A 20,082-nucleotide genomic window follows, 5' to 3' on the forward strand; every position below is an offset into this window, starting at 1 on the left:
GATGGCCAGTGGCATCCGGAAAACCCCATTAGCTTGGAAGGCATGTGACTGACGTCTACTTACTCCCAGGTTGCATTTCAAAATGGCGTTCTCCAAAATGTCTGCATCAGCTTCCAACGGCTGTCTTCAAAATATCCGTCTCAGCTACAGCTCCTCTCTCAGCTCCTGTACGTTCTTCTGTGTCCCTCTTGGCTGCAGCAAGCTCACTCCTTCTGTCTGAGCTTTTATAGGGCTCCAGTGAACTAATCAAGGTCTACACTGAGTGGGCAGGGACACACCTCCATTGAAATTATCATCTAATCAGAGTTATCACCTACAGTTGGGTGGGTCACATCTCCATGGAAACAATCAAAGAATTACAATCTAATCAACACTAATACGTCTATCCCTACAAGATTGCCTCAAAGGTAATGGCGTTCGGGGGGGACATAATACATTCAAACTGGCACACTGATACTCTGATGTCTCCCTGAGCTTGAAGTTCATAAGTTACTCCAGTTTCTTTCCAAGATGTCCCCTTTTGCTAGAATTACTACACATGGAGTTTCTGTTACTTGCAACCAGTGTTTACACTGGACATTTAATAGACTCTGCGTACATTGTACATGTAATAGACCCTGAGAATATGTCATGTAGAATTATATATATATTTTAAATTGTCAAGCTTACTGAAGAAGCAAAGTAGTTAGGTATATAGACCCTGGGGTCGGATTGCCTGTGCTTGATCCCCACCTCTGCCTAGTAGCAGCTGGGTGACCTTGGGCAAGTTACTTGACATCTCTGTTCCTCAATTGCATGATCTGCTAAACAAAAGTAGTAATAGTTTCTCTCTCAGCAAATTGTAGAGGTAAGTGAGTTAACACATGTGAAGCTCTTAGAGCAGTCCCTGACGTACAGCAAGCACTCACTAACAGTGAGGCAGTATTACAGTTTTATTTCTCATGAGGTGGTTTGTAATTGCCAGCCAAGCATTTGGTGCATAATCCCATGATAATCATTATATGATTTTAATTGTTCATTTGTGTGTGGTTTCCCCCTGGACTATGAATTCCTCAAAGGCATTAGTTGAATAAATATCTCTATCCAAAGTAATTAAATTCGTGCTTTCAAGCATATCTCCTGCTTACTACATTTTTATTGGTAATCTAAGGGGAGAACTTTTCTTCGGATTTTCATCTGAAAGTACATTATTATTTGGATATTCCTCTTTTAGGCTGAAAATCCTTGAAAGCAGAAGCATTGTCTTCTTTTAAACCCATACGGGCCCTCAAGAGACTACTGCCGGAAAACTTGCTTTCTGGGGGTTTCATCTTGTTTCAAAGGGGTTAAAAGAGCCCAGGGAAATAGAAACATCTGACCCCTGCCAGTTTGGCCAGAAATTTTTAGCAGAGCCTTGTTGCAGCACATCAAGCCTTAGCAAAGAAGCATCTTCTGGTGGGAAAATTGAGTGGAGAGTACATGCCTTATGTACCCAGAGCAAGTGGAGAAGTGACCCGGGTCTGCTTGTTTTGTCTGACTGAGGAGAAAGGGCGTGGAAGAGGCTGTCTGTTGAACCATAGAGCTTCCTTAGAGACAGGCCCTGGAGTCAGAGACCCCTGCAAAAGCTGGCCACAGCCCAGAAGGATGTGCACCTTGGGGGGCGGAAGTCCTGACCCTAACAAAAGGCTGTCAGAGTCAATAGATTGGAAGGCGGGAGATGTGAATTCTAGTTCTGCTTGCTCCATAGCTGCACAACTTTCTTCTGGCCTTGGTTTCCTCTTCTGCAATTTGAGGATTTGACACCAGTTGTCTCTAAGTCTGTTTCCAGTGCTAAGATTTTCGTCCTGCTTCAGCAGTTCAGGCTGAATAAAGTGGTTGGTGTATCCAAGCTTCTCGTATCATCCATCATCACTGGAACCGTTATCCCCAGACTGCTCTGTGCATCCCCTGATTTGACCCAACCCCCACCCTGCCCCTGCCTCCCCACTATCTCTAGGGGGTCCCATCTGTTGGCAGCAAGCTCTCGGAAGCCCCAGCCCCTTCCCCTTCTTGATGCTCCCCGCCTCTCCTCAAACGAACTCTGGCTTTCACTTGCGACCTGCCAAGTGGAGACTGTTCTCTCGCCCCATAGAGTTTTGGTCTGGAATATGGGGATGGATCTGCTCCCTGACCCTGCCGTCTCTTCCACACTGTCCCCCTCCCTTTCTCCTTCAAAGCCTGCTGCTCATTTGAAGTGCTGCCCTCGCGTTCCCATCTTTGTCACTTCTGTCTTCTACCAACCTCTTCTCTCATTCTCTGAAGATACCAGTGCTCAACCTGCCGTCTTCCTCTCCGCCCTGACTCCTGTCACCAGCTTTGGTGACTTGGACAGCCTCACCGACAGTTCTGATGACACCATCGCCTCCGAGCTCTTCAACCATCTTACTTATGATCCTTTCCTCCACAAAGCATACACTCAAATCTTTGTTGACAACACATAGACAGTGGGCCCATTTGAAGAAGGTTCTTTTATATTCAAAACTCAATAGCTGTAACTAGTTTATTTTCCTGAGTGAAAGGAGACAATCAAAAATTAAAATTATTTTTGGAAATATTTACTATTTGATGATAAATTGCTTTTATTATATTAAGGCCCCTACATATGACTTATAGGTGTCCATTAAAGCAACATTGAAAAAAAACCTTTATATCAATTATCCGCACAATCAAAACAGACAGAATAAGTTCCTAGTACTTAAATGCTTAAATTAGTTTCTTCACTGCAGCTGTCTCTAATAGCGTGCCACTGTTATCTTTCTGAAGAATTCCCTTTTTAAAATGTTTTTTCTTATTTTGCAGTTTTTGAACACAACTGTTTGCAGTCACCTTCAAAGTAAATTTTCTGCTTAGTAAGTTTGAAATTGCTGACACCTTTCATTGATTCTTTGCTGTAGACCATGATATTTTTACTGACAATATACTCTTTCTTCAGGTACTGAGAGGTTAGGTTAGTTCACAGCAAATTCTACAAAATGGACAATATCCTCAATTCTAATGTGTTGTGCAATTTTTTTGTCACAAGTATTAACGCAGGTACTATCTTTGGCCCCCATTCTGAGTAACATTCTTCAACACACATTTTTATAAAACATAACTTGTCAGGTAAGTTGTCTCTCCTTAGGATTCTTTTGAATGTTTCCCCATTGCACATGCAGTTTACACCCTAATAGATGAGTGTTTGGCAGAAGTTGGAAGTCAGCAGTGGAGTTCAACCAAACCTGTCCTGCTTATTTTAAAGCAACTATTAATAACACTGTCGAGTTCAATGAAAAACCCAGGACAAATGTTAAACTGGATGGGACCCAGGACAACTGGTATAAACGGACTTTCCCAGGAACCCTATGGGGCAGCTCAGTGGCTCTCAATCCTGGGCTACATATCAGAACCACCAGAAGAGCTGTTAAAAAGATGCCAGTGCCCAGGCTCCATGCCCCAGAGCTTCAGGTTTCACTGGGATGGGGGTGGGCCCTGGGAATCAGCATTTTAGGCTCCTGGGTGATTCTAATGTGCAGCCCAGGCTGAGAGCACCTGTGCCACTGCAAGGGACCACTTTTATGCATGACTGACTTGGTCCTGCAGGGCTGCTCCCCAAGTGCTCCTGAAGCAGTGGCATGTACTCAGAGATTCAAATGACAGTGAAGAGGGAGGCAAATCGGGAGAAGCTGTGCTGCTGCCTAGGCCAGGGGTGAATGCGCAGCAGGTGGCCTGGGGAACCAGGGGGGCAGGGGAGGCCCCACCACGGACCCTGTGAACACTGCAAATGAGTCAGAAGGATTGCCTGGAATCCTCATAAACATTTAATTAAGCAACGCCTACCCTATCATGACAAAATGAAACTTGTTGTAGGTTATGACATTCTAATGAGAAATAAGAATTTAAAATCTCACAAAAGCTCCATTTAAGCCTGCCACAAGTGCTGCACTCGATTCTGAACGTTATTTTGAAAGCAATTGTCAAGATGTAAAATCCCCAACATCCTCAAAATGATGTTGGCTTTGTCTACCATTATACAGTCATCTTTCTAACTCCAAGTTTTGAAGTACAAAAAACAACAATAGCAAAGAAGGGTAACAGCATGTTCATTTCCCAAGCCCTCTGCGCCTCACTGCCCTGTGTCTGCACCATGAAGTGTTGGCAGTTGCCTGAAGAGCCAGTCAGTAAAGCAGCATTTGCTGGTGCTTTGCAGGCTCTGAATTCAGTTCCGAGGCTGCGCGTTAAACTCTGTACAAATGTTCTGGATGATTGTGGGGACGAATTTGTAGAGGTTGTCAAACTCGTCCACGAAGAAGGCATGGTCTCTGGTGGGGTAAGTGGCGATGACTTCCAGCTCGTCCTGTGCAGCCCAGACAACACCTATGGCGTAGGTGATCACACCTGTGGGGACAAGGGTTACATGAAGCAAGTGTCCCCCAAGAAATTGCCATCCTGCTACTCTGTTGGCTGCTGTTTGAACACAATTATGACTAAGCATGGCCCTTCATTCATTCATTGATTTATTAATTCAATAAGTATTTTTGAACATCCACTCTATGCCGACAGTAACAAAATTGATATAGTTGCTGCCTCCAAGGAGTGTTTAGTCTTTTTTTGAGGGAAAAAAAAAGCCTGACAAAAGTGGAGTAAATACATGGTAAGAATTTCATGCCCCTCAACAGGCAGAGGGGTAGATATTTTGGGACAACTAAAACGTTGGGTGCCCTACTGATCACACTGGACAGCATGTCCCTGAGCTACCCTTGGGTAGAGCCAAATAAAATTTCAGAGACTTCAAGGCATCAGAAGTCAGTTCAAGATTTTTTAAACTAAAATGGCGAAATTGAATCACTTTAGGTTTGAAGCCGACTGCAGAAGCCATAGGCTTCTGAATTCGGAACTGAATTCAGAGCTGGCAAAGCACCAGCCATAGGTGCTCCCCATGTGGGAACCTTGCACAGGGTCCCTGAGCGATGGCCACCTGCTCTGCTCCACCATCACCATGGAGAAAGGGCTTCAAAATAAGTGGATGGTCAACAGTATTAGGAGCTGCAGGGAAATCAAATGAAAAGATGCAAATGAAAAATTGTTCATTGGATTTAGAAGAAACAAAAAAGACAGTGGTACTTGGTGAGAGCAGTTTCAGGGGAGTAGAGGCAGAAGACACCAAATGAATTGCTGTGAGTTAAGGATGAAAAAGAAGTGAAGATGTGGAGACAGCAGGTGTGATGGTTAATTTCATGTGCCAGCTTGACTAGGTTATGGTGTCCAGTCATTTGGTCAAACACTGGCCTAGTTTTTACTATGGAGGTATTTAATAGGTGGAATTTGCATCTGTGATCAGTTGGCCTTAAGAAATGGAGATGACCCTCCATAATGTGGGTGGGCCTTTCCAAACAGATGGAGATCTTAACAGCAAGATCTGAGGGTCCCAGAGATCAGAGGAATTTCTGTCTCAAAACTTCAATACCAACTCTTATTGGAATTTTCAGCCAGCAACCCCTAAGGAATTCGGACTCAAGACTTCAGTATCACCTTTACTGGAATTTCCAGCCCCCCCCCCCCATTGATGTGAGCCAATTCCTTATAATAAATCTCTTTATATGTAATATATACATATATAATGTATAATATATATAAATATATAATATATACATATAACATATATAGTATATATAATATATACATATATACACCAGTGTATCATATATATATATATGGTGCTAGACCTTATTCTGCAAAAGCCTGTTCCACCCCACTTTAGGCAGGCCCCAGTGGGGTGAGCAACTTTTATGAAAACAGAGGGGCAGAGCCTGGATGAGGCCTTCCTGCCTGTTTCTCTCCCCTCACCACCCACAGTTGCCCATCTCCCTGCCTCCAGCATCTTCTCCTGGGTGCCCCATCCTGCTGCCTGGGAGCCATCTGTGCCTCACATAGTTCTGACAAGTTGCTTTTCAATTGTTGCCAATTAAGCTTCTCACTTCTCCAATTCCTTTTCTCTGAGTATTGTCTAGATTAGGAGGAGCCAGTTTTGGGCTTAAAAATGCTGCCAAGTGGCAGTGGGAGCAGCTTTGCTGCAGAGCTGGGCTTAGATGGACTAACTCCATTTTTTCTGCTCAAAGATGAAAAAGCAGCCCCCCATTAAGGAAAACCCAAACAGTATTAGGAATTGAGCTTTTCAGGGCCTTGAGTCTACCCATCTTGTAGGGAACCTTCTACTGGCCATCCTGACATGGTCACCCAGCCTCAACTTAGCTACACGTGCCCATTACATTTTCAGGTGGAATCTGTGTGTGGAGTTGGGTACGTAGTTGGCCCCGTGTAATTGGCATCTGTTGGTCCTAGTTCTTTACAGCTGCCCAGAACGTGATTGCCCTGACAGCTCTTAGGATATCTCCCTCGGTTTTCACTTCTCCTGATGAGTAGGTTAAGGATACCTTCTGGATTAGGCCCAAAGGAGGTACATCTAGAAAAGTGAGCAATGGTGCAGCTGGCATGAGCTGGGGGACAGATACTAGGAGGAAGCAGGAGAGCCCTGGGCTTGTGGGCAAGAGCTGGCCCATCCAGCTCTCCCCTTGACTTTGGGACTTTGGACATATTGCTTCTGAGTCTTAACCTGTCTTCACTCTCCTGGTGAGTCCAAGGACACTGTGACTGTGGCCACCCAGGCCACCAACCATCCACATGAGTCCGCCCCACAGGCTCCACCAAGGGTAAATCACTGGAAGACTCTGCTTGAACCCAATGGCTTGTTATATGGGTTCCAGAAGCCAACACTGCTGGTTCATTATGGCCTTTTTGTTTCTTTTTACCCCTCCTCATCTCAGGAAGGATTAAAAGCAGCTTTCAAAAATATGGAAAATCTTGCAAAATAACCCAAGTTAAATGTAGGCACAGAAGAAGAAAACAACCCCAGCCTTGAGTCCTGTACACTACTACTTATCTATAGAGAAGTGGTGGGTGTTCATTGTCCACTTAGTTTACTTTTATAATTATTATTATTATTATTATTATTACTATCACTTGGGTTTTCTTGTTTGTGTTTTCATTATAGTTTATGGCACTTTTCAAAACAGTGATTATACATAGATTCTGTGGAAAAGGCATAAATGTGACTAGTTTCCTAACAGCTACAAAAACATTTTGCTCATTTTCCATATTTTTAAACTCTCTGTTGCCCTTTTATAAATTTTTATATGGAAATATTTCTTTAAATATTTTGAATCAGAATTTCTTTGAGGTCTCTCCAAAACCCCAACATCTGGTTAGCAGTTGCTTAAAAAAATAGTACTTTTCTTTAAAAACATTTTTCTTTGAAATCTACCAACACAACTGGGCAGTCTTCAATAGAAATTAACATAATGAATCCGATTCCCTCCTAATGGGTCACACCTTCAGTTGATGCCTCAGGATGTGGGTTGTAAACTGTAGGGTTAAAGTTCAGAGGCATCCATCGGCCTTGGGTTTGTAGTGACCCTTTGGAAACCAACTTGCTGCCTCTCTGCCCTGCTCCCTCTTTAACTGTTCAAAGGGGCCTGTGGTGTTTCCACCTTAAGACCCTCCCTGTGATTTGGAGCATTTTATTAAATGTTAAACAAAACCAAGGCTTAAAAAGACAGCACCCTGCTGATCCCACTGGTCCACCAAGCCCCAGAGACATACTGCAGCCCAGACCAATTGGCAAGACCAGCTCACCCTTCTGATGGGCGGCCATTGCTGGGATTCGGATGTCGTCGTAGGACCTTCCGTCGGTGATGAGGATCATTAGCTTCCTCTTGTTGGGCTTGGACTTCTTGAAGAGCTGTTCCAGGGCGAAGTTGATGGCCGCCCCCGTGCTTGTCCCTCCACTCCAGTAACCCACCCTTTTGATGGCGTTCAGGATGTCGGACTTGGTGCTGTAGTTCTCGAACCCAAACTCCAGCCGCTGCTCGTAGGTGTACTGCACAGCGCCAATTCGCGTGTCTGTGTCTGAAATCTCAAACTCTCTGCTTAGGTTGGCCACAAACTGGAGGACGGTGCGGAAGTTGCCTGTCCCCACGCTGCTGGAGCCGTCAATGATGAAGCCTATGTCGGCCGAGTTTCGGCAGGTCTTGCTGCAGGCCAGCCGGTCGGTGTCACACACCCGCTTCGCCAGGGGCTGCACCATCTTGTGGAGCGTGAACCAGCTCTGCACGCTGAGAGCGTAGAAGCTGTTTGTTCTGCACACAGCCTAGGAAGACACAGAGGGGAGGGACACCCATCAGGTCAGTGGGCAGATGCTCCAATCTGTCACCATCACCCTTGACCTCCGGGGTGGATGAAGAAGCAAACAGACGTCTTATTTCTGCACTAGTTACTCAAACAGGCACTCACTGGTGCAAAGGCCCCTCAGATTATCCCTGGACTCACTTCCATTCCCTCAGCTGGGATGTCTGCTTTAGTGGAAAGCCATCTGCTAAACAAATCCGTAGGGAGATGTGAGTCATTGATTTCAGCTTAATATTTATGCCTTTGCAGTTGCCTCAATTTATTTGTACTGGCAGCCAGCCAGAAGATTGGCAGCGGTGGGCACCACTGCGTGAGAGGATTCAAGAACATTTTTGTTCTGATTGGGAAAACAGAAGACACATGCGAGAAATGACTAAAGAAAATGTTTCTAGAACAGCCCTGCACCTAGCAGGCTGGGATCCCACAGTTGTGTGGCCACGTGCATCAAGGGCCACACTAGAGGGATGAACTCATTCAATCCCCACCTTAACCCTACAAGGAGTTACACCCCCTATCATGAAGGAACAAACCAAGGGCCAGCAGTGAAGGGGTGTCCCCAGAGTCCCTGAGACTCTGTCTTCCTTCAAAACCCAAGCTCTGTTCTCCAGTCAACCCTGCCTCCAGGCAAATGAATGTTTATTTACTTGTGCCTAGCCTGGTTCCAGACAACATGTGAGGCAGCTGCAAATAAACATTGAGCGAGCCAGTGGGTGTACTCCTGAAGGCGAACCGGCTCATGTCCCTAAGGGGCGGTGCATTCCCTCTTCACCCCTGCCTCTCTGGAGGTCACAGGGAGAATTACGGACCTGATGCCTATGGATGAACTTGTACCATTTAAAAAGTTATCTTAAAACAAGAACTAGCTTACAACTTTTCTAGGAAATATTTTTAACTGGTTTCTAAGAACTTAAATTGAGGTTCACAAAACTTCTCATGCATTTGAGATGAGTGTTGAAGTCTGCACTGAATTCTAGCCAGTGGAGGAAGAGGAGGGAATCCCATCAGGCAGACTGAGTCACGGGGACCAGTTGGCTAGAGCACAGGGCCTGTGTGGGGGTCATAGTAGATGGGTGGGGATGTTGGGTTGGGATCACACTCCAGGGGGCTTCGAGAGCAATGGGGAACAATGAAGGACCTGGAGCAAGGACCCCTGAAGTTTAGAGGAACTCCTCATAAACTGAGTTGGGCTTCATTGTGAAATCTAAACTAAACTGAGGAGATAGAGGGAGAGAGGCCAGACACAGAGCATGAGCTTGAACTGGGGAGGCAGTGTTGGGCATGGGAAATGGTAGAGGATGTGAGAGCTGGGGTTGCATGACTTGGCAGCTGACCAGGCATTCTGGGGTGATTCTGTGCTTCTGGGATGGGCATGGAGCCATTAATGCAAACAGGAAATTCTACAGGAGGAACTGGGTTTGGGTGGGAAAGGATTTAAGTTCTGATGGGACATCTAGGTGGAAAAAAGTCATCAGCTGAGCTCAAGAGAGAGCTGGGGGGTAGAGACAGATGAGGGAGTTGCTAGCAAGTGAAGGCTAAAGTTGTGGCCCTGCATGAGATTCCAGAGGGAGAAAGCCTAGTGAGAGAAGAGCAAAGAGCCAAGGACCAAGTCCTGGGGAAGTCTACATTTAGGGTACAAGACAGGATAAAAGGAGAAAACAAATGAAGTAGGAGTCCAGAAGTTAAGGAAGAAGAGAATTTCGAGAAGGATGAAGAGTTCAGCAGTTTGATCAAGAGGTTGAGTACTAGAAGATGTGAAAACTGGAGGGGCATCCAAGACAAGCCAGTCCAGGGGTTCCTTTTTGTTGTTGTTTTCATAATTCATTTTAATTGATTTAGTTTATTTTTTTTTTTCAAACTGGAAACTTTTCTTTGGAGGAAGGTTAACGTGAGTCCCAATGTATAAAACATACAAAAGCTGGCTGCTTTGATGTAATAGGTGTAGGAGAATGGGATTGCTGTCTGTTGTCCCCACATCTCCTGCCAGACATCTTCAGAGACCCAGGAGTAGTATTTGAAAACCAGTAGTATTTTTCTTATCAGATTGATTACTTAGCTAAGTGTATGTGCATGTGCAAGAGTGTGTGTGTGCATGTGTGCGAGTGTGTACATGGGAGTATTGTACACATGTATGTGTCGTGTGTGCACGCATGGGTGTGCCAGAGCTCACCGGCTATCTGTGGAAGTCCTCTGGGGCTGCAGGAGGAGCGGGGGAGAGCCTCTAAGTGAGACGTTGGAGGACCTGCTCCTTTTTTGTCCTCACAAGGTTTACCAGGTGGGTGTAGGATTTGGCTTTGAGAGTGCAATTCCAAGGTTCCAGATATTAGTCCCTCACTTCCTGCTGAGAAGTGGGCTTAACACACATTTAAAGGAACAAGAAACACAGTCTTGTGGACATTCCAGCTTTTCAAAGTGCCGGAACCCTTGTGCTGGGTGGTGTCTGTCCAGTTACATACCTTGTTTGCAAAGTTGGGCTCCATCACGAAATGCTTCTCGCTTTCAGTGGCGCCTTCAACGGTGATGAAGAAAATGTTGATTCCGGACTCTCTGGCCAGTCTCGAAGCCTCCTCCACCTTGTCCGTGGGCCAGCCGTCCACCATCACCACGGCCACATTGGGGGCACCACCTCTGTTTCCATTGGTTTTGGAAAAGAAGTTCTTGTTCACGAAGGAGATGGCCCGGCCTGGAGAAAAACCGAAAACTCACGCTTGGAACGATCCCAGCCTGAGTAGGGGAAGGCCACTCCCACTCACTCACACACAAAAAATTCAGTTTTAATATTTCAAGTACAGGATGGAGAGGCCTCAATGAATGAAAGCCTAACCCATGAGGATATTAGCACTCCCTCCAAGCGCCAATATTTTTAGAATGTGTAGAGCTGGAAGTATTAGTTTGAAATAAAAAGTGCTTTCTAAAGGCTAATCCTGATAATCCCAAAATATACTCAAGAAAGATAATCAAAGTAGAAGAATTCTCATCTATGGGGTGTTGGGAAGGATCAGAAAGAGTGGGGCTTGATTGAGAGGAGCCCCAGGGCAGGGCTGTTTTGCAGAGCAGCTCTGGGGAGGAGAATGGAAGTGGGACAGAAAACACTGTGGTCTGTGAGCAGCACTGTGTATCTTTTCTAAGAGTACAGAGGATAGCATGTGTGTAGGGTGGTGGCCTGAGGAAGCCAGGGTCCTGCATTCCACATCAGCCCTGAGGCTGCTACAGTGCACAGTTGTTAAGTGGGTGGGGGGTTCACACCGTAGTCTATGAGAATGGCATCTTTTGGAGCTGTGTTGTGCCCAACCTGGGCAGCTGCACATGACTGCTGTGCTTCTGCAGTGTTGTGATATGTGGTCGCTTAGGACACCTCCAGGATCGTGGGTTCAATCTACTTCAGTCATGCCAGGCTGAGCTCGGGAAATCCTGCTTTTCTAAGCGCCTCCCATCTCAAACATCCAGGTTACTCTGCTTCTCTGGACCCAGAGAGGGAGGCTGGGAGATGAACCGCACACAGAAAATGCAGACGGGCAAAAATATATGACCGAGCAGGGGTTCTGCTGGGACTTTAATCCCTTAGCTGAAGTGTGGATCTCTGTGGCTGGGCAGCCCATGCATCCCCAGTGTGTGGTATTTCTGTTTACCTGGGAACTGATGAAGATCATCAGTAGGACTGGCCTGAGCAGACTGTCCCAGCCTGTGGGCTCTGCTGCCTCTCCTATCCCTTTCTCTTCTTGGTGGCAAACCCGGAGCTCTCCCATGCCCCCAGGTCACTCTTGCTCCCATAGAGGAACCGATAGTAACAGAAAGAGATCCAGGAAAACATACTCCTTCTCTCCCCCGTTTCATTTAAAAACTTTATCTTTAAATTGTCTCTTGTTTTAATAACAGTTTTAGGACCAGGAAGCAGGTGAGAAAGACTTTCACTGAAGGAAAAGGGTCCTTCCTCTGCCTGGGTGCTGGAACCACCTAACTCGAGGCTGGCCTGAGGTCCCTTCTATTCCTAGTGTGGGATTTGGGGGTGGGATTTGACCTGGAGTACCGTAGCCTCTTTTGGGTCTCCTGCACCCTGAGGTGAGCCCAGTGCTCCGATAGCTGTTTGGTGTAGAAAGCTGTATTCTGGGGTCAGCTGCTTTTTCTCCAGGTTCAAGTCAAGGGCACCAGTCTGGCTGGCCACGGAGGACCTGTATCCACTGAAAATGGAGAGACTGTGTTCTAGCCCATTATAACAATCTGCTTCAGGCAAGCGCAATGGTTATTACGTGTTAGGAAGCCTCTCAACCTGCCTTTCCTAAGAGCACATTTCACACTGTCCAGGGCCTCAGGAAGTTTTCAGAATCAAGTAGGGTGACCAACCATCCAGGTTTGCCCAGGGCTTTCCCAATCAATCTGAGGACTCAAAGTGCCATATCCTGGGAAACCTCCCAGTCCTGAGCAAACTGGGATGACTGGTCACCCTACAGTCAGCCGAGCTGCATATAGTAGGTCAAGGCTTTTAACTTGAGCTCTGTGGATCTGGGGCACTAGGGGTGTGTATCCATAAATTCTCTGAAATTATACACAATATTTTGTGTGTACAAGTATTTATCTGGGTGCATGAATCATAGCTTTCATCAGATTCTCAAAGAGATCCTCAATCTAAAAACCACCTTCCCAAGTCTTTAGGATTAATGTCATTACACTCAATGTTTTATTTATTTATTTATTTATTTATTTATTTATTTATTTATTTTTATTTATGGTCAGCTCCTGGCTCCACTGGCTAGTATAGTCTTAACTGTCAAATGAAAAGATTAAATGGTTACATATGCAGTTGCTGGAGGGATGTCTTGGAGAACCCATGTGAACTGGCTGTGCAGAACCTGGCTGCTAAGGAAAACCTTGGCTGCTGAGAGCTGCTTTTACAGCCAGGGATAATTTCCCTCAAGGCCCAGGGCACCCGGCCATCCCCTCTGGTTCAATATTATAGCCTGTAGGCAGAGTACAGAGCACCCTAGGATCAGTAGACCTCACCCAACCTTAAATTTGGAGGCTGTTTTAGTTTCCTCATTGCTAAAGCAAATACCATGCAGTGAGTTGGCTTGAATAATGGGAATTTATTAGTTCATGGTTTTGAGGCTAGGGGAAGCCCCAAATCAAGGCATCATCAAGGCAATGCTTTCTCCCAGAAGACTGAGGCACTCTGGGGCTGGCTGTCAGTGATCCCTGATCCTTGGCTTTTCTGTTACATGACAGTGCACATGGTGACCTCTCCTGGCTTCTCCCTTCTCTTCTGTGTTCTGCTGACGTTCAGCTTCTGGCTGCTTTTTCTGGCCTTCCTGTCTCTGTGACTTTCCCTGTCAGGCCTTCAATAATAAAATGAAGACCCCCTCCCTACTCAGCTGGGCCACATCTTAGCCAAAGTAACTTCATCACAAGGTCCCATTTACGAGTTCACACCCACAGGAATGGACCAAGTCTAAGAACATGTTTTTCTTGGGTACATAGCTCCAAACCACCACAGAGGCCGTGGTGAATTCATGTCCAACACACATTGCATCCACCTTCCAGTGTGTCTTGAAAGCTGAGGCTAGAAATGTGAAAACAACATTATGCAGACTCTTGGTTCTAGACCTAAGGTTCTAGATTTGTTTTCATTCCATGAATTGATGCACTCACATGAGATTTAGAAGGCAGGAGGGAACAAAGATTGCATTTTTGTTTCTGCTCTTTCTGCTGACAAGGTATCTGTGGAGTGTTTAATTTCTCTGTGGCAGCGTCAGCAGAGGTGCCTCCGTTAGGTTGCCAGCTTCCTTGGTGTTGAGGTGGTAGGAAGCAGAGCATATGTTTTGTGGGTGTGAATAAGGACAAACAATGCTTGGTTCTGGAGCTGGCAGCTATAGCAGCAGCTTCCTGATCTGGTGGCCTCCTGGTTGAATCAGGTTCCTGACATGGCTGTGGTGGCAAGGCCCAGGAGCTGACTGAATTCAAAAAGCAATTTCCTGATCTTGGAAGAGACAGCAGCTCCCTTGCAGGCCCTGGTTTTGCAAGCAGCCTTTAGACGTTCTCTCTGAGAGCTCAGCCCACAGTCTGCTTCATCAGCATCCCCCAGGAATTCTTGAAACCATTTAATACCCTGAAATAAATCTCTTTCTGCTTAAATCAGCTGGAATGGATTCTGTTCTCTGAATCCAAACCCTGATCAATACTGAGGCTGAGTTAAAATATGTTATTCACTGAAAAAGGTATGCCAATTGAATTAAGACATGTCTCTAATCTCGAGGAAATAGAGTGACTTCTAAAATTTTCTCCAGTATATATTACCGAGAGTTCACTGATGTTAATATAAAGTTGAAAATAAATCAGAAACCAACTCTATCATGTTTGTGTTATTGACTTAGGGGCCTGGATAGCAGCGAATGGGCCAGTGTTTATTTAGCATTGTTCAAAGGTCAGAGGCTCTGCATTTGCCAGATACTAATATTCTGGTCGCTACAGAGACATACACAGAGGTGGGGTGGGGGAGGGAAAGAATTTATCAGACTTACTGGAACTTAGAGGATGTTTCCATAAAGACAGTTCTTTCCCCATATGTGTGGAACTGAGGATCACTTCTTCATTTCCCTGGACTTCGTGGTGGGAATGGGTTCCCTGAGAAGTGGACAATCAGCCTTCCCAGTGCCCCTAAACCAGGCCACTATCTATGAATTACTTCACTGGTTTGGGTTCTTTGGCACTCTATGAGCTTGTTTAGTGTGACAGTGTTTCCTGACACCCGCTCACCTCTGGGTCATCACTACCCGTGGCATCACTGCAATAGTAATTGATTGCAACAAGCTTCTCAAGGGTCACTGGGCAGCTTCCTGAATGACACTGGTTGCAGATTTAAGAAGCTGACAAGTTGTAGGCCAATCAGGAAACAGCCACAAGGTACGAGTCCTGCTGGACCTGAAGAAGCTGCCCGCCCAGGAAGCAGGCCTGCTGGAATTCTACAGCATTGATGTTGTAGCTATTCTTGCCCCCTGAGATACTACTTTAGAAAAGATGCAGATATTTATGTTGATGGCTTATTATTATCTTTTCCTCATTCTGTCTAGGATGTCAGAAGACAAACTATAGATAGAGAACCATGGCAGAAGGACAGAAGTGTCTGGATCCAGGTCACATACCTACGTTGGCCTGCCCTCCTCTCTGGGTGATTTTCTCTACGGCCGTCTTCAGATCTCTGGAATTCATGTGCGCCTTGAGGTTAAACTGGGTGGCAGGGTTGTCTCTGAAGAGTCAGAATGAGAACTAAAAATTATCTGGAAAGTTATTACCTTAGAGAAACCAAAATGTTTGGAGGAAAGCAGAAATCATCATCCGTTCATTTACATACAAATAGAATGGAAACTGCTTCAAAGCCTTAAGGTGTGGTTTGTAAAGTGCTCTGCTGTGGACAGAAGTAATGGGGAGATGGGAAGCCTGGGATGTCCTCAGTGTGTGTGCTCAGTGTGTGTAGAGAGAAGCAGGCTAGGTCAGGACTCAGCAGGTAGATGTTCTGGTTTTGCCCAGGCATTTCCGAGCCATGTGGTCTTGGGGCAGTCAAGGGGGCTTCTCGCTCACGAGGGCCCATGCTTAGTTTAAGGCTTAGCTGCTGCTGTCTTGAAATTCTTAATTTTTGAACACGGGTCCCTGCAAATTATGCACCTGCTTCTGGTCACAGGTTCCTAAGTCCTTGAGGAGAGAAAGGCAGAGACTTTAAAAGCTTTGGGCAGTTTTTAGTGGCGAGGCCTTGGAGACACACAGCAGCGCAGTCCCTGGAAAGTGCTCCAGGACCTGAGAGAGGAGACAGGAGATGTCTCCTGCCTCCCTGGACTCTAGTTCCCAACCTTTCAAGGTGACTTCTGTTGGAGGAGAACAAGAGGGACTGGTTCTTAGACAAAACCCAAACCAACTGCCCAGAGGGCATGTCCAGGGAAGCCAAGTACAGTGGGCCTGAGGGCCAAACCCACAGGGTGAAATTCCTTCAGGTGCAAACAAAGCTCTAGGTTTCAGGTTAGACAAAAATGAACAACAACAACAAAGCAGACTGTGGAATGGGTGCTTCTGGGCCCTTGAGCTGAGCGCCACCTCTCCGTCAATCTACAGAGCCAGACAGCTGCCCTGAAGCCCACAGGATCTCTGGTTGCAGTGATAAAATTCCGTACTCAGATCATGGGGAGGAGGAGGCCCAGTTGTATTCTTCTTTCCCTCTGGGCTCAAGGACTTGTGGGTCTGTATCATTGCAGGCCTATTTCAGTAAATGCGGTACCCACCTCCCAGCCATCCAGGCTCACACCTGGCCTCCGCCTCCACTTCCTCCACTCCTGCAGCCTGTCAGTCTCTCTGTAAACCACCACTTGCCTTTATCCCCACTCTGGATTTCCAGAGGCCCCCTGGCCCCACCCCCCATGGGGTTCAGGCCTTCTTACTTCTTACTGGTTTTTTATAACAAATTCTATGTTGGTTTCTGCATGCCAGTGATACACACATCTGCTGGAGGGCTGCTAACACCTCAAGTTCAGTTGTGGCTATAAAACTGCTCTGCTCAAAAATCAGCAGTGGCTCCCATCATTAGGCTTCATATTTCAGCTTTCAAAGCCACCCATAATTTAATTCCCACCTATCATTTTCATGCTCTTCCTTCTCTCTCTCTCAGTATATTCTATATTTTACTCAGAATGCACTGCTATTTTTACGTTTTCTAGCTGTGTGCCTTTGCTCCTTTCTGCCCTCAGCCAGAAAGCCCGGATCGTGCCCACCCAGGCTCCAGCTGGCATCCTGACCCCCGAGCTCCAGGTGACCCACTCTGCCAGACTCAGTTTTCTCTTACCCACAACACCTCACGTGGTACCTGACACCTGCAGCTACTCAATTAACAGTATTGAAGAACAAATATTTCTTTTTTCCATGCATCTCTACCTCTAAATGATGTTTCCTAGGATGCTGTTCTTCATCTTATATCTCTTCTTAATTTATGCACTTCCCCGTGGGAGCTCATGGGCTCATGGACTCTGGCTCCAGGGCTTCAGCGACCAGTCACATGCCAAAAGCATACCTGTCCTCTCTATCTCGATCCCCAGATATACATAGAGTGGTTCCATAATCTCCATCTGAAACGCACCTCTTGGCACCTGGGGGTAGTTCTACAGGTACCTCAGGTTTGGTATTTCCAAATCTGAAGTCATTTACTTACCAAGTCTTCTCCAACCATCTCCCCTTCTGTGTTCCCTCTTTTGATTCATCTTAGCAAGTATGGATTCTTTTCTCTCTAACATCCTCCTCATCCATGTCCTGTCAGAACTTTCTTCAGTATCTCTTCTATCTGTCCTACTCTTTCCACCCCAAGTTTAGACCTTTGCTTCATCATTTCTCTCCTGAACTGTTACTGTAGCTTCCTACTGGGTCTTCCTGCACCCAGGGGACCTTAGCTGAGGACGCTTTATCCAACAGGCTCTGAGTGCCTCACAGAGGCAGGTTAACTGGGAACCTAATGATGCTCTTCCAAGGGACCCTATTTGGGTTTGTTATTTTGTTCTTTTTCTTAAGAGGGCCCCCAGGCTGTATAAGCTTCAGGGCCTCCAAAGTCTGGATCTTTCCCTGATGACCAAGCTTTTTTAGGGTCTGAAAAATTGAGTTGAAACAAACAAACAAAAATGACTGGCTACAAGATAAAAAATTGCTAAGTTGATAATGACAAATATGATAAATATGTGATTGCCAGCCAAGCATAACATTATATGTACTTCCTTAAATGTAAATTTAAAAATTCATAAAAATTTAATTACATTTGAAAATGATTTGTGGGCTTGGTTTTTCTCACTTTGCAGGATTTCCCAAGTATGTTTGATGATTATCAAGAAATCATAACCAATCATAAAAAAGTGTTGATCATAGACAAATAGTTTCAAAAGCAAAAAGAGAAAACTTAATTTTGCTCTTTCCAGCCAGTGCTGGGCGATGGGCATCTCCCAGGGCAACGGGCACAAGCACAGCAAAATGGGGCGAGAGAATGCCCCACCCCAAGAGGAGGAAGTGTGAGCTGGGATGCCTGCTGCCAACACAATCAGTCCCCGTGCATACACGCAGTTTGAGGAGGCAGCAAGAAGTTCTGTGCAGAGGCTGGGCATGGGGAAGTTGTGCTGCAAAACAAGCATCACCAGTCCAAGGCATCTGGGAAGGAGCTGGTCTGCACCAAGACCCTGGTGAAGCACTGCCTGCCACTATGGTTCGAGTCCCATTAGGCACTGCCCTGGGCCGCCAGAAGCGGGCAAGCTGGCTCCCAAGGAGGAAGAGATTTTAAGCAAAAAGTGATCAAAAGAAATGCAGAAGAAATACGATGAGAGGAAAATGAATGCCAAGACCAGCGGTCTTCTGGAGGAGCAGCTCCTGCAGCGCAGGCTTCCTGCATTCATGGCCGTGAGGCTGAGCAGGTGGCTGCATACTGGAGGGCGAGGAGTGGGAGCTCCATCTGAGGAACCGAGGCCAGAAAGGCAAAGAAATCCTCCCTCCCATCCTAGGTCGTGTAATAAAGGCATTTGTTGTTCTGAAAATTAAAATGAAAATTTAAAAAACTTCCATTCAAAAGTTTTTACAGGAAAAAAAAGGTTATTTAATGTGGAACATCTTCCTTGCCACTGGGTCACATCCAGGGTGATCCGGGAACCCTGTGCAGGGCAGGCTGATGCTGGTCACTGTAGAGGGTTGTTGGTTGCCTGTCTCTTTCCTGTACTGTATAATAATCTCCTTGAGAACAGGCGCGATGTTCTGGTATTTCCTATCCCTAGTGCCTAGCATGGAGGAGGTAAGAGGTCATTGTGGAATAAATGAATAAGATGCATATGTCCTCTCCTGGCTTGGCTTGTCCTGGTCAGACTTGAACGGATGTGTCCCCTGCCTCTACTACAGAGGGCCGTGCATCCATCTCCAGAGGCACACAGATCAGCTATTCATATACTTGAGGAACACTGCTTTTAATGTTGTTTAATGTTACATATATATTTTTTATTAACGTAATGCCTCCCTCCCTAGATTGTGAAGTCCTGAAGAACAGGGTCCCTATCATATTTATTTATTTATTTTAGTGGATTGAAAGTTTGCATTGGAAGACCTCTAAAACCCTTTCCAACTGCTAAGATGATGCATAGGGGCAAAGCCATGGAGCTCATCCACCAAGGGATTTATAAAGGCAAACGGAATAAAAACACTTAGATGAATTTGACGTCAGTATCCCCAGCCAACGGAGTGGGGCTTAGGTAGAAGGTAAGCACTCAAGAAATATTTGTTAAGTTGTCACTGAATTAAGTCATGGGAGTGAATGATAAATCGTTAACCTGCAGACACAAACATACCTGGGGGTATGGGTCCTTATTTTGGGATATATAGGCTGGTGGCCTGAGACCTTAGCCTGGTTATTTTTCAGAGATGGAGAGGATTTAAAAAGTTCCAAGTAGTATGCCTCTCCTGGTTTTATGTAAGCCACCTTTTAACCTGTAATTTTATTACCAGTTCTTATTAAAGGATAACAAAAAAATTTTCTAGCACTGTTGAAGATTTCCTCTTAAGCCAAGAGAAGAAAAACAAAACAGGATTATAGCTCAAGGAGAAAACCATAGACTTGTTCTATGTTTGGAAGAAGAACTAGGACAAATAAAGAGAAATGACAGGGAGCCAGAGTTTGACTTTGCACAGAAAGGGATAATTTAATAAAGTAGGAAATGGTTACCCTGCAAGTGTTTTTTTGATGGCTAAAATGTGATGCTTATGGATTAGTCACTGGAATAAACCCTACCTTTGAGAACAGGGGGAGGGTCAGGGACATGCCGGCAGCTGCAGGTTGGGTGGCAGACTTGTCCCTCAAGG

At 45.7% G+C, this 20,082-nt stretch overlaps 1 protein-coding gene across 1 annotated transcript in view; it reads right to left on the bottom strand.

Moving 5' to 3' along the window:
- Positions 1 to 2,616: 2,616 nt before the first annotated feature.
- Positions 2,617 to 20,082, bottom strand: part of VIT (vitrin) — a 106,498-nt gene continuing 89,032 nt past the window's right edge. The window contains exons 13-16 of the mRNA XM_037807008.1: positions 15,369 to 15,472; positions 10,692 to 10,918; positions 7,687 to 8,200; positions 2,617 to 4,392 (exon numbers count right to left, since the gene is read on the bottom strand). Of these exons, the coding sequence (XP_037662936.1) occupies positions 4,214 to 4,392; positions 7,687 to 8,200; positions 10,692 to 10,918; positions 15,369 to 15,472 (1,024 nt within the window). The 3' untranslated portion in view covers positions 2,617 to 4,213. The remainder of the gene's footprint in view (positions 4,393 to 7,686; positions 8,201 to 10,691; positions 10,919 to 15,368; positions 15,473 to 20,082) is intronic.

Source organism: Choloepus didactylus, chromosome 17 (assembly GCF_015220235.1).
Source record: "Choloepus didactylus isolate mChoDid1 chromosome 17, mChoDid1.pri, whole genome shotgun sequence".
Taxonomy (NCBI): Eukaryota; Metazoa; Chordata; class Mammalia; order Pilosa; family Megalonychidae; genus Choloepus; species Choloepus didactylus.